The 14,878-nt window shown below is 32.2% G+C and overlaps 1 protein-coding gene across 2 annotated transcripts; it reads right to left on the bottom strand.

Annotated features, from left to right (window-relative positions):
- Nucleotides 1–6,352: 6,352 nt before the first annotated feature.
- On the bottom strand, nt 6,353–10,670 carry LOC107887401 (nuclear pore complex protein NUP93A). 2 transcript variants are annotated; one of them, XM_016811633.2, is made up of 7 exons: nt 10,374–10,670; nt 10,118–10,236; nt 8,677–8,768; nt 8,374–8,440; nt 7,896–7,955; nt 7,029–7,297; nt 6,353–6,628 (listed from the first exon to the last, which is right to left on the bottom strand). In XM_016811633.2, coding segments are annotated over exons 1-6 (576 nt in total). In that variant the 5' UTR covers nt 10,375–10,670; the 3' UTR covers nt 6,353–6,628; nt 7,029–7,060. The 2 variants fall into 2 exon arrangements, with proteins under 2 accessions (XP_016667122.1, XP_016667123.1); XM_016811634.2 differs by having other exon boundaries at nt 10,118–10,283; nt 10,374–10,628.
- Nucleotides 10,671–14,878: the final 4,208 nt, after the last annotated feature.

The following is a 14,878-nucleotide window of genomic DNA, read 5'->3' as shown; positions in this document are numbered from 1 at the left end:
CAGGCTGTTGAGGGTTTTTGCCGCAGATATGCTGTTCCACTAAATTCTTTGTTCAGAAAGGCAGACGGTGAGTCAATTTTGATTCCTGCATAAGGCTTGAGTCTCAGTATTCTGTGCTTCATCTATTTTCTTAATAAAATTACTTAATATGACGCGCTACAACTTACAATCATGATAAAAACATCAAATAGGAAGGAAAACAACAGGCATTGCGTATTTCTTCATTCATGTCATGTTGTAAAAGAAGTGATTCTTTTTTTTGGTCAAACGCAAAAATGCATCTTACGTTCTCACTGGTATAAATTTCTCAAATTCAGAGCAATGAATTTCTCAAATTGCATCTTACATTAGAAGCCAAATTTTTTCAGTAACATACTTGTTCTGGTTCTTTTGCCCTGGTCTTTTTTTTTCTCAACCCGTTCTGGGTATTATGAAAAATATGCAGTGAATAGAGCAGTCCCATAGTAGCAGTGTTTGCTTCTACGAGTGTACCAGAATTTCTCTTATTTCTGGAATGCATCTTATGTCTCTTTAGGTACTTATATTGTCTGATCAATTATATGCAGTCTCGTTTCGACATCTTAAAAATACATTCTAGAAGAATGAATTTGATGAGAGGGATTGATCTAAAGAAGATTGCTGAGAAGATGAACGGTGCTTCTGGTGCAGAGCTTAAGGTATGTTTTCAGATAATAAGATGTGCTTCTGGATATGCAGACATCTTGCTTCCATTCAGAATATGGTTGGCAAGCTGTGAATAGCATCTTTTCTTCTAGTTTCCTATCTCCTTCCCTTACCCCAACTCCCAAACCGCATAGAGAGATGATTTATTTGAGGATTTATTAGTACATAAGTTGGATAGTCAGACTCAAGGCCTTGGGCTTGTGATTCTTAACTGGTTTGTGTTTGTGATAATTTGTGAAAAACTCTATTCCGTTTTTTTGCAGGCTGGTGCACGGAATCAGGAATGTTTGCTTTGAGGGAAAGGAGAGTCCACGTAACACAAGAAGATTTCGAGATGGCGGTGGCGAAAGTAATGAAGAAGGAGAGCGAGAAAAACATGTCCTTACGGAAGCTATGGAAGTGATTATGTTTTATTATTTAGTGTGCTTTCGCGGTTTTGGGGTAAATTCAAACATGGAAACCCGATTTAATATATGAACAATGTATAGAATATTATATTATTTGCCTGGCTAGTACTACACACGTCTACTTTTCTAGACAAGGTAAGAGGACATTTTATGAAATCATATTTGCTAAGTTTTGGATTCATGAGAGTGTCATTGGCAAAACTAAAACTGCTTCTAAAATAGTTACTTTATGAACAGGTGACAATAAATAATTGTCTTGCTGTTACTATATTAATCAAGAGAAATTATTTACCTTTCGGGTAGATTATGTACTTTATAACAGTCCTTGCCCTTACATTAGTGGAACAAATTATTATAGGATATCTTTGGTACAGCTCCATGCAATATCTTGCATCAAACAATATATTAGTGTAACTATTGTTCTGTCATTTTATTATAGGCTAAACAATAAATTTTAATTAAAATATATTTAATATTAATTATTTCAAATTTTCATTTATAGTATCATATATTATGATTTGAGTAAATTCATATAAGAATATTAATTATTAAGAATTTTATTAAATTATATATTTTAATTATAATATATTTAATAATAATTATGTTAATTTATATTTTACAGTATCATATATTATTATTAGAGTAAATTCATATAAGAATATTAATTATTAAGAATTTTATTAAATTATATATTTTAATTATAATATATTTAATAATAATTATGTTAATTTATATTTTACAGTATCATATATTATGATTTGAGTAAATTCATATAAGAATATTAATTATTAAGAATTTTATTAAATTATATATTTTAATTATAATATATTTAATAATAATTATGTTAATTTATATTTTATAGTATCATATATTATGATTTGAGTAAATTCATATAAGAATATTAATTATTAAGAATTTTATTAATTATATATTTTAATTATAATATATTTAATAATAATTATGTTTAAATATGATTAAATTATTTATTATTGATATTAATAATCTTATTAAAATTTAAATAACAATAACAATAATAATTTACCAAAACAAATTTCTGCTAATTATTAAGAATTTTATTAAATTATATATTTTAATTAAAATATATTTAATAATAATTATGTTTAAATATGATTAAAATATTTATTATTAATAATAATAATCTTATTAAAATTTAAATAACAATAACAATAATCATTTACCAAAACAAATTTATGTTAAGGGTATTCTAGTCATTTTAGTTTTTTCCATTATGCTATTACACCTCTATTCCATTCAACCAAATACAAGATTACTATTACGCCTCTATTCCATTACATTCAACCAAACAGTTGATTTGCTATTACACCTCTAATCCAATACACCTCTAATCCAATACACCTTTAATCCAATACGCGTCTAATCCAATACAGCGAACCAAACGCACCCCAAGTTGTCATTTACAGTAACTAACTAAAATTGAACAATATACTCACGTCTCACAGGCAAGCATGGTAAACTTTTCCACAGTTGCAGCCTTACCTGCTGCGTTGATAAGTGTTAAAAGTAACATGTCTTAATCTTATTCTTAATGCGATTTTAGGTGATTATTCGATGTTAATGGTGAATTTTATGCTTCTAATCCTTTAAATTAATATTTTAATATTTAGGAGAGCATTTGGGAGCAAAATGAGTGAAAACCAGAAAATCGAATCAAGTTATATAATCGACACAGGCTGACCATTCCATACGGCCATGTGGCAGGTCATGTCGATTTCGTGAATTTACACCCTAAACTACGAGAAAACACATTTTTTTAGGTTTTCAGACATTCTAAGACGTATATATGACAAAAATAAGAAGATAGGAGGGAGCCATCATAAAATACTCACGAAAACAACTCGAAAAACACCATTGAGGCTGATTTTGAAGCAGATTTCTGTCAAGATTGAAGACTCCCAGTTAATTTCTTAGGAGATGAGTTTTTTATTTCTTTCGGTTATATTGTCTTTTGGATGTTTTTATTTGCAAGCATGAATTAATTTTCTAAATACCCAAGGAGATGAATCCTATGATAGATTATGTCATTTGATTTTTATTTTATGCAATAAATATTTAGTTTCTTATTCTAAATTATGTGTGCTTAATTCTTGGTTTAATATTCTAATTATTAATCCATGTTTGATGTGCTTAAATCAGATTAGGAATAAACCCTATTTAAGAGTAGATATTGTGTAATTGAATGGAGTTGCATGCAATCCTAGAAATAGGACGACATAAATCTATCAGATTAAAGTCAAATCTAATAGAGGAATCAATAGCTCGAGTTAATGCGATAATATGAGTTTTAATTAGAAAGAAATTTCAATTAATCAACCTAGAGTTAGTTGTTCTTACTCTCGAAAATTAGCATAATTTAGGGATTTCTACGAATCAAGATACAAAGTAAAGAAGTTGCGTAATTTAAATTGATAATGACAGATGAAATCTAGGTGGATTCTTTCCTGGGTATTGTTTCACTTCTTGATTGTTAATTGTTTATTTTCCTGATTTGTTCTTTGTCGTGTTCATAGTTAATTAATTTAGTTAATTTTAGTTTTAATCAATCACTCAAATTTATCAGTTAAATAATAGAAAGACAATAATTACTAGTACTTTTAGTCTTTGTGGGAATGATATCTTTACTCATCATAGCTATACTATTAATTGATAGGTGCACTTTCCTTAGTCAGTTTTTTTTAATTCACGACGCATCACGCACTCTCAAGGAAAATTATCGAGTCCAATAGTCCGCCTTTAACAAGCTATACATACCAATTGAAATAGACCACTTGACGGATACTAACAGAAGGGTTCGCTAACACAAAGCTCACTAAGAGAATCTGCTGATTGGCGGGTTCTCCACTTTTACACTTCACCAAAAGATGAACCTTCCACCACATCTTTACAGAATTATCAAGATAGCCAAACAATGTGCCAATCATAGCTCAACAATCAACACTAACTTAACCTGGCGGATAGGGCGTAAATCAGCCTTCTTTGGCTTATACTTAGCCAACAATCCGTCGACACAAACCACCAGTTAGGACTATGCTGAGCGGGTTTTTACATAGTTGCTGCATTATATTAGACTTGTTGGGACAGGAAGTTGTTACAGTCTCAATGAATGATAGAAGCTTTGTGTTGAAGTGGAACTTGCTAACCTTAAGAACCTATACCAGTTCAGTGGATAAATCACATATTTGGCACAAAAGACAGAGACATGTGCACTATAAGTCCTTAGTCAGGTATGCAAGTCAGACTTGGTTGAGAAGATGATCAAAGTTGAAGATGAAACTGAAGATAAAGGCTTTGATGAGTTTCCTGTTAAAGGCACCAAGTCTATTGTTCAAGCTTATCATAGATGTGACTTAATAGTGTTGGGGCCTGCAATTTTTAAAGAAGAAGCTATGGACCAAGCCTTTTGGAAAGGCCAGGTTTGAATGCTTGCAATGAATTATTGGAGTCAGTAGCATGGAGGCCAATGAGTGTTGAAAGTTGGCCAATCATGCAAAAGTGACAGACAATCCAAAGTGCAAGCCAAAGTGGCGGACAGTCCAAAGTGCAAGCCAAAATGACAGGCAGTCCAAGTGCAATCCAAAATGATAGACAATCCAAAGTGCAATCCAAAGTGGCGAACAGTCCAAATGCAAGCCAAAATGATAAACAGTCCAAATGCAAGCCAAAATGATAAACAGTCCAAATGCAAGCCAAAAAGGCAAATTGTTAGCTGGCAAACTATTTGGCGGACAATTATTGATGGACTTTCTGATGGATTTTACGAATGTGAACAAGACTCATAGATATACAAGATGTAAGTTGTCTTGCTACTTAGTGTACTCTAAGCGATTGAAAAGACGACTATCCCGAAGCTTCTGATACAAGCTAACCAGTTGACAACTTGTTAGGAAAAGTTGTCAGATTATTTTATTTATCTTTATTTTGATAGGTTAATGTAAACGGTGCTGAAAAAAATAGAAATCAACTAATGAGTAAGTTCATATATTTAGACTTGCCAACTTGCCAACTTGCAATTGATAAATTTTTCTTATTTAAAATTGTACGGATATTTTGGACTTTGATGCATATTATTTTATTGATAAAATTAAAGGTTTGAATAATAAATTATGAATTTATATTCTATATACTATGCTCAAAATTGTTGAGTGATGAATGATAAATTAATGCTCAAATTAAACAATAGTTCTGGCTCTTGATAAACATTTTTATCTTTTGAACAATTATATCTCTTGGTGAACAGATTCATTGTTTTTGGTTTAATATTGCATATTCTCATTCATTGGGTCTGTTCACTTATATCTATTAACTTTTCAACGAAACTCTTCATAAATCGGTCTAAATCTCTTCATTCATTTCCTTTCCTCTATATAGATCCAAGTTAAGAGACTTCCAAAACACATTATCAAAAACTATCAATATCAAAAATTCCTTCTAAATTCATTCCTCCTAGTGATAGAGAAAGACAAGATTGTGTTCGATTAATCATTGTTGTTGTGTTACTATTGTGATCGCTTGTTGTTGTATCCTAGGAGACAAATGTTCAACGTTACTCAAAGCACCGAGGAGAGGTCGAATCTGTCTTAAGGAAACTGTTTATACAGGCCTTAACAAAATTTTTCTCCTAATTTTTAACTCTGTCCGATCACAGGTATTCTGTTGTGTTACTGCTACTGCTACTGCATTGTATTGCATTATTATTATTACTCACATATTGATACTACATACGATATTATATGTTGTTACAAACAAAAAGATGTAGACCAGTAATGAAATAGCAAATTAGATTTGATTGCTAAATTTATTTCTTGTTTTCTTTTCTTCCATTGGAAACACTACAAGAGAAAGCGCCGCTAAAACTATTAGCGGCATTTTCACAAGCGCCGCAAAAAACGTCACTATAGCCGACGCCACAAAATTTTGCGGCGACCATGACCTTTAGCGGCGCTTTTTTCACAAACGCCGCTAAAGACCAGGACCTTTAGCGACGCTTTTCCCACAAACGCCGCTAAAAAATATAACCTTAAAAAAATATATTTTTATTAAATAATATTTATTTTATATATTATATTTTATTTTTGAAACTTTAAACTATATACTTTTAAGGATAAATAAAAAATATTAATTAAATTAAATTTTCTATTAAAATTTTAACTTTAAAACTAAATATAAAAATTGATGAATTTAAATTTAGAATTTAAATATTATGTTTAAATAAATGGGCAATCTACCAGCAACAGAGAGATAATACAATTTATGAAAATTTATGTCGATGAGAATTTTTAGATAAATTTTAAGCACATTTACATTGATGGAAAGAAAGAAAAACAAAAAGCTCATACCAAATTCAAAGTAACAAAAATGGAAGAAAATGCCAAAGAATCAAAGGGAATGTCGTCCACATAACTACCTTGACTTATTCCAGATTGGAGATTGAATCTCTCAATCCAACCCCCTGCTGTCCCTAGAACCGAAAAATTACCACAAGCGCTGATGGCATAGGCCTGCAACCAGATAGAACAAACCATCAGTCACAATTCGTATAGTTCATGAAATACTAGTTTCTAGCAAGGTTTCTCATCTTTGAATAATTTAATATTAGTAGTATTTGCTGCTTAATGTTTTAAATGAAGATGAATACATCAGCCATATAAAAATCAAAGGTTGAGTAAATAATAATATGCTAGAGACCAAACAAATTCACTGGGCAGAAGGTTTGAGCAAATACTTAACTGGAATGTAGAATAGCCATATAAGACAATAAGACAAGCATGCACATACAAATATAGCATATTATCATTCAAGAAACTATTAAACAAATTGCAAGAGGATATTTCAGTTATCATGATTTTGGAAAATTGCTCAACCAATTTTTATAACTTGAAAGGGAAAAATCATCCTTACTTTAAATGGCAAGCCTTGTTGTCTTGCATTGTTTAGATTTCTAACAACTTCCGCATATACCGACACTTTTTCTCAACAACTGGCTTGTCAGCTAAAGGTAGAAGCCCACTGGCAGAAGGACCAGAAGAAACATGAGAACTAGAAGCCATGGGAACCATTTGACCCGAACGAATACCACCACTGCTTTTATCAATCATGTTTGTCTTAGGTAATGTTGAAATTCTGCTCAAACTCTGTAAGAAATCCCGTTTTTCCTTTTGCCAATCTTCCTGCAAGGCATTAGACACCACCAATCAAACGTGTAAAAGCAGAAAACCTACAAACTTAGTTGTCATCGATTTGTTAAATTTTAGGTTCACTGATTCTAAGTTATTTGCAATGCACCAAAATTTAAGAGGAACAAAATGTATAATAGAGATTACAAGCCATCTCAGATAATATCAGAAATAAACAAATACACACATACAAACAAGAAATAGAGTGGGGCCTATGACATAGCTTGTAAGTAAAAAGTCTCATTTTTATCTGGTTAGTGGATTAAAGGAGAGTGAATCAGTAACTGGGTTAAAACCTTAGTCATGAAGCACACCTCCTTGTGGCATAGGTTTGAAGAAGAATCAATTTGGTATGCAAAAGAACATTCAAATGTGCAAGTAGTTTAACTACAAATGCCCTTTATTTTATTTCACAGTGTGTTGAACAGCCAAATTGCTATAATTCACACATTATGCAACAACCAGTTAGTAAATAGCAATTGGATCTGAATACATGCTCTAACCTAAAAGAATGTGATTAGCCAGCGGAAATGAGCCATTAGTCATTATCCATCGAACTTATATTAAAAGTATTCCATAGAGCAAACAGTACCTGCTGCAGATACTCCTCAACGCTTGTTGCTTCAGTAGGGAAAACATCCTCAAATGTTGTCTTGCAGAAAGATGATCAAGGAGAGGAAAACATGGTTTGTGAGATTGCAGTAAAGAGAAAACTATGAAAAGGGGGAGAGGGACCTTGAAGCAAGATTGTGAAGCAATCAATAGCAAAGCTCTCTAAAGTTGACCATACACATGCGTTTTAGGACAAAAGTAGCATTTAAACAGTAAAAATACAAAAGCTGAAATCAAATATCATTTAATCATAGCAGATAAAGTTTGAGGGAAGGGGGAAAATGTCTTTATCTTGACATATCGTTATCAATATCCATTCCCCTCAAAATATCTATTAAATAGCCTTATATGCCAAAGAAAAACAAGTAACAAATTTTATGGTAGGTTTAGGGGGTTCTTGAGCTAGAAGCCTCAAAAGCTGAGCTACCATAAATGAAAATGTGGAAAATAATACTTACCTTCAATTCAAAAGACTTCATATCGCGTGTAAGCTGTTCAGCGTTAATTCCCTCCCATGCAAGTAGCCTTAAAACACAACAGAGACCATTTTTATATATTCCGCATGGTAAATAAATAATCTGGGAGAAATAAACAAAAGATAACCCTTCAAATTGTTGCTTAAAGCCAAGTTTGCAACCTAAACAATGTTCCAAGCTAACAACTTCCTCTTACTTTCTTAGCTAACATTCTGTCTGTTTTAACAGACTGTGAATACAAGAATCACAAGAGTAATGAATTAAAATTATAAAGTATAAAGTTACCTTGTGGCAGCAATGGATTGAGAAGGAGCCTCAGTTCTTAAGGTTTTTGCCTTGAGCTTCTTTGATAGTGCTTCTAACTGATCTAAGTTTCTCTGAATAAAATTATTGTAAGCAGATTGTCAGTGAAAACCTCATGTATGGGATCTATATCACTGAAATTTCCTTTTTTAAATAATAATCTCAGCTGAGATACATACCAACTGAAGATTCAATCACTGAAAACAAACAAACAAAAATTTTAAACATTTTTCAATTTGCTTGGATCAACAAATAGATAACCCTCCAACCAAGGTTTTTAACTCTAAGCTACTAACATCAAACATTAACTTGAATTACCGATATATTGATGAATGTTACTATAATTTATTGACATTATCAAGGAGATGGTACATTCACTTAATATCATCGTAGTAACAACTAATATCCATAATATGAATTGATAATAAATATTAACGGAAATATAGATAAATATGATGAACATTATGGGTATCATAGTCCATGTCTCCAACAGAAACATTCAAAAGGAGATGACCTAAGGAAAAGTATTTATTAGTTATTCTCATTATAATACAAAATAATGGATGAATAAAAGTTCATGGTTAAATTTCATAAAACCACTACATCATTTCATTGTGTCGTGTTCCTAATTTATTGTTGGTTAAATTGTCTACATAAGCCATTTCTTACCCTCCATAATAGATCTCTAAAAACCAATTTTCTGCTGAAGTTAAAGAAAATGAATCCCCATTAATGACTGATTATTTAGTGGAAAACAATATTAAGTCACTTCTAATCCAATCAGTTTACTAGTTAAAGGAATTAACAGAACTTGACAAAGACATGGCCTCCATTTAGCTAAATTTCTCATCTAAAACATTAATAGACATTTTAAGTTAAAGATTCTTGATTTTTCATACTATAATTTAATTTAGCAGCACTATAACAAAGCATTAGCTGAATTAACCTTCAGAAGCAAACATTAATACAATTAGAGCTTAGAAATACATGAAAATGCAGTGGTTCATTTGCCTATTACTAAAACTTCCTCAATCATTACATTAAAGCGGAGAGATAAACCAGATATTACTACTGGACTACAGTTCAGCAGAGCCTTCTGTTCTCTACTCCCTTGAACAATCTCACTTAAAAAAACACAACTTTGAACGAGGCATGAGAAATTTCCAGAAATTTTCAGCCTCAAGAAATATATGAACCATAGAAGGGTTTCCGCATTTCAATATCTCCTAAACTACCTCCTTTCCCTCATTTTCTAGGCATCCAAACATAGCATAACCAGAAGCAAAAGCAAAAGCAAAAAAAAATTCACAAAAACCTAATCACTTTCCCCTTTTCTTTAACAACGTTTGTCTCGATTCATTACAAACTCGAGCATTGTGTAAATTGATATTGAGAGAGAGAGAGAGAGAGAGAGTAACAAGACCTGAAGAGGAGGAAACTGAGCAGAAGGAGCAGCTTGCTCAAGAAGCTTGGTGGATGAGTGGAGAAGATCGGTCCAACTACTCATGCCTTGCTCACTCGCCATAGCTCTCATGTGAATCACTGATGCGAGGGAAAGCTCAAGAATTTTACTCTTCAATTTATATTTTCTAAAACAGATACAAAAAATGCAAGAAATGCATTTTTAAAACAGATACAAAAAATAGAAGTTTCTAAAACAGATTTGAACTTAGACTTACTAGATTTCGGCGAAAATCAAAGAGATAGAGATTTAGAGATGGAGATTTAGAGATGGAGATTTAGAGAAGCAAGAAATGCATTGAGATAGATGCTGAGGATTAGGGATCAGTATGGCGACACGGAAATGGTGGAAGGATTTTGATTTGGGGATTTTCGATTTGGGGGAAAAATTAGATATGTTTTGGGGATATCGATTTTAGGGGGAAATTTTAGACGTTCCAATGGGTAAAATTTGGGGATAAAATTAATAAGGGATTTCGGGGTTGTGGTTTAGGAGAAAAAAAATAGGTTTTTAGTAGAGGAAAACGGCGTAGTTTTGTTCCAAGTGCTTCTCTTTTGTGATGTTTTTCAAAAAAACGCCACAAAAAATCATTTTATTTATTTTGCTTAAAATCCCTTGTTTTATCTGGTGAAAATTATTAGTCAAATGATTTTATAAAATATTTATTATTACTATTTTTATAAATTCTTTTGATGATATAATGCTGAATATATGAATTTCCTCTGCAGACAAAGCCTAAAATACTAATTTAAATTTTTGTTTTTTAGTGTTAGATTTTATAAAAAAAATGTTGACTTTTTTTGTCACTTTTGCTCGATTTGAATATAGTATTAAAGTCGAAGCTATTAATTTCCTTTTTACTTATTTGAAAAGATAAAAACCAAAATAATAATTTATATTTTCTTTTGGTTTAATGTATAATTTGGTACCCGAGTTTGATATTTTTTAGTATTTAATTCGAGTTTTAGAGTTAATTTGATGATAATTCATGTTTAGATAATAATATTAGTTATTATTTTTTGCTAAAACAACCCTAAAATCATAATTAAATTACATCCATAAATGAAAATTTAAATAAATTCACAATTCACAATTGGCGTTGAATGTTAATTGCTAAGACTCAGTCAACAGTTGGGTGACATCCTAATACCATCAAACATGTCGTCTAATTTGTATGCCAACACACCAATGTTGTTCAATTGTAGTTCATGTTTCAAAGGTTTAGACCTTTTTCTTCCCTTTCGAACCCCATTCAGTTTTAAGCTACACTCTTTCAAATTGAAATTCTTTAATTGTATTTGTTATCGTTTCAAACCCCATTCAGTTTTAATTCCATAATTTATTACGAACATAAGCTTTTACATTAATATCTATGTATATACACATTAACATCCATATGATATTTTTTGGAGTTTAGGGTTTTAGGAGTTATAGTTTAGTGTTTAGGTGTTTCTAGGATTTAGGGGTTTAGTGTTTTAGGGGTTATAGATTAGTGTTTATTATTTTTTGGGTTTAGAGTTTTAAGGATGATATGACTTTTAACAGCGTTTTGCCAAAAGCGCCACTAATGCTTTAGTTTCTAATGCTCTGGTTTTTAGCGGCGTTTTACCAAAAGCGCCGCTATTGCTCTGTTTTTAGCGGCGTTTTTAATAAAACGCCGCTATTGCTCCGTGTTTTATAATTTTTACGGCGTTTTTTGATAAAATGCTGCTAAAAACGCCGCTAAGCCCGTAGTGAAAAAAAAAAACATTTGCCTTAAATTGCTTTCTATAGAACATTAATACTGCAATCTAGTATGGAAGTAGTTGACTCCCTCTTTAACAGGTTATCCATCTGTTTTGTTATTCTTTCATTACGTTGACTCGTTTAACATCTATAAGTGCTTTCTAAAAGAATATTATTAATTTATACCTGAACTAGGAAAATTGCAGCTAATCTATATCCCCGTGAGGCCCACTTGCAAACATGATAAGGGAGAGGTAAGATTTAAATCGAAAAAGTCAAGGCAAATCTCAGAAGCAGCAACTTGCAAACGCATTGTTTTTTCTGCTATTTGTTAATGGAGTGCAACACTATGTCTTAAATAATAACTCTACAAAGGCTTATTAGGTGATTCCCCACTAAAACATCTATTCTGGGCTGCCAAATAAATATAAAAGTTACTAGATAGGCGTTGGGGAGCAACAAAGAGAACAAGTTTCAATACTAAACATATAAAGAAAGGTTAGGTAAAAAATATTCTGCACTACTCTTTATATCTGTTAATTTATTATTAAACTTATTGTCTGTGCATGAATGCAAAATGATGAGAAAATATTATATTAAAAGCTACAGGATGTAGCTTTAATATTCCTATGTTCTAATCCTAGAATATTTGTTGATGCCTTATTCCCTTCCTACCTAGGCTTTCCTGCTGTCCAATGCAGCAAAGTATGCCCCACCTGTTTTGAACATGTTATTTTGGAGGCTGCTACGAATACTATGATATAGTTTCATAAATTATGATATTGTTGGCCTGTTAGCCAGACCAGTAGATGAAGAACAAGAGAGGTTGCTTTATTCCGTTGTTTGAAAGGAGAGTGCCAAAATCTGTGAATATGACTGGGAAATTTGGAAGCAGATCAAAGCCTTTCATGCATAATATATGAAAAGGATGAATGAATGCCAAACTTTTTGAGCAACACCTGAAAGACTACTAAAGATGCCAAAATAGGGAGTTGAACCCGACATGATTGACAGATGGTAAGTCCTGTGGGGGGGAAAAAACAAAATACACAAAGCTGGGATAGGCCATTCCCATGACTTGATAGCGTGTGGGTACCATAATATATGCTATTTGTGGAAGTTGAATGCCAAATTGACTATTCATCCATGATTTCAGGTGCAGAATATGAGCAACTTAACATGTATCACTGATTATACACCCCCCCCAAAAAAAAATCACTGCTAATTTGACTATACTGTGTGATACAAGATGAACTTTGCGCTGTTCATCAATGTTGGTAATATCGGTCTGTTACAAACCCCGTTCAACTGGTAGAATACTGTCCTTATGTATAATTCAGAATTGTCCTTTTCGTAGAATGCATTTGTTTATGTGTACGGGTATGTGTGGAAAAGACTTGATCAGCCAATAATTTTAACCCTTCACAGCTCTGTCCATGCCTTATAGTTGAAGCTTATGATGCCTAAAGTATATAGTTTTTAAGGTGATGAGATGGATGAAGAGAAGGACAACGTCGATAGAAAAAGCTGAATACCTTTCAGAATCAAAGCATACATTAATCCTATGTATTGCCTAAAATTGGAACTGTTTCTTCGATAAATTTGATTATCATTGGCAAATTGGAGGATAAGCTAAGTTTTCTGGGGTCCTACCAATTAAAGAAAACAACAAAGAACAAAAAAAAAGAGGTTTGAAAAGTAAAAGAATAAATGGGGATCACTAATGGCTGTTCTTTACCCCCATACATGCCTAGCCTAGTTATGTTGCTATAGGCATAACTAGTATGCAGAAGGAAAAGGGCCAAAAGGGGAACTACAAATGCGAAAGCAGTGCTAAGTACGGAGGGGGACTGGATTAACACCTAATCTATTTGATGCCAAGCATCATCTAAGAGAGCAACATTTGAATTGAAACACAAAATTGTGCTCAAGTGGGTCCTTTATACTAGTGACCTTAGGTGCCTGCTGCACCTTTCTTGCATCCAATTGCACAACCCGTCAATTCAACCCCAATATATCAACTCTCTCTCTCTCTCTACCCTCTCTCCATTGCTCACTTGTGCCTGTATCTGCAGATATGTGGCTATATCCATTAACACATTTGTATCCAAATTCATGATGAAACTAAGGATTAATAGGTTACATATGTTAGTAAGAACATATTTTGCAGTGCTCCTAGCAAAGTCTTGTTGTAAGATAAGTACCATGTTTCACTGCTAGGAAGTTTTATGAAGTAAGTATTATCTTGGGAAAATCTTCATCAAAAGGAATTGAATCATAGAAATTGTAACAGGTGTTGGACAAAAATCAAATAGAAAGTTAAAATAAAGGAAAATCGAGATTTTACGAAAAGTTGAGGCCTATCAAGTTTAGACCTGTATCCTCTACACGCGAGGCAAAATTACAAATTTAATTATTCAATTATTTTTTAAGAGGGTTCACATATATAAACCTATTCAACGCTTTGGTATTTAACCAATATGGGATCTAAGCTTTTATTTTTCCTCAACAATATTTCCAAGTAGCTTACCTAGAGCATCAATTTCTTATTCACCACTCAATCATTTTGATCATATAATATATTATTGTAAAGGTCTTATGAAGTAGAATATGAAATCATAATTTTATGATTCAACTCTCCACCTTTACCTATTGAGAATATGCCTTAAAGTTCCCATAAAAATACAATTTTTCTAACAACAGGAGTGTTTGCATTTGTACTTTCATAATGGTAAACAATCATCGCTATTCATGCATATGGGGGGGGGGTAAAAAAGTTGAGGTATGCATTGTTTTTAGTACAGTCTCTAAAAATTTTATTGCCCGCAACAATTGGTTACTTATAGTAATGTTAGGGGGGGTCTCTTGGAAATTCTGTGACCACACAAGGGTACCATACTGCAAAACTTTGCTACCATTACCAGTACCAAATGTCCATTGTCTCCACTTCCCCCCACTTAAACAACCCTACCTTTTTCTTTTCTTTTTTTTCCTTTT

Source organism: Gossypium hirsutum, chromosome A03 (assembly GCF_007990345.1).
Source record: "Gossypium hirsutum isolate 1008001.06 chromosome A03, Gossypium_hirsutum_v2.1, whole genome shotgun sequence".
NCBI lineage: Eukaryota > Viridiplantae > Streptophyta > Magnoliopsida > Malvales > Malvaceae > Gossypium > Gossypium hirsutum.
Note: the sequence above shows the minus strand (reverse complement) of the source record. Positions and strands in the feature narration are given on the sequence as shown.

What these genes read in the sequence shown, in the direction of transcription:
- LOC107887401 (XM_016811633.2), bottom strand. An exon ending in TGAAGTCTTTTGAATTGAAG is followed by an intron (nt 7,956 to 8,373) that starts GTAAGTATTATT and finishes TCTTTCTGCAAG; the next exon opens with ACAACATTTGAGGATGTTTT. An exon ending in TTGAGGAGTATCTGCAGCAG is followed by an intron (nt 7,298 to 7,895) that starts GTACTGTTTGCT and finishes AATGCCTTGCAG; the next exon opens with GAAGATTGGCAAAAGGAAAA.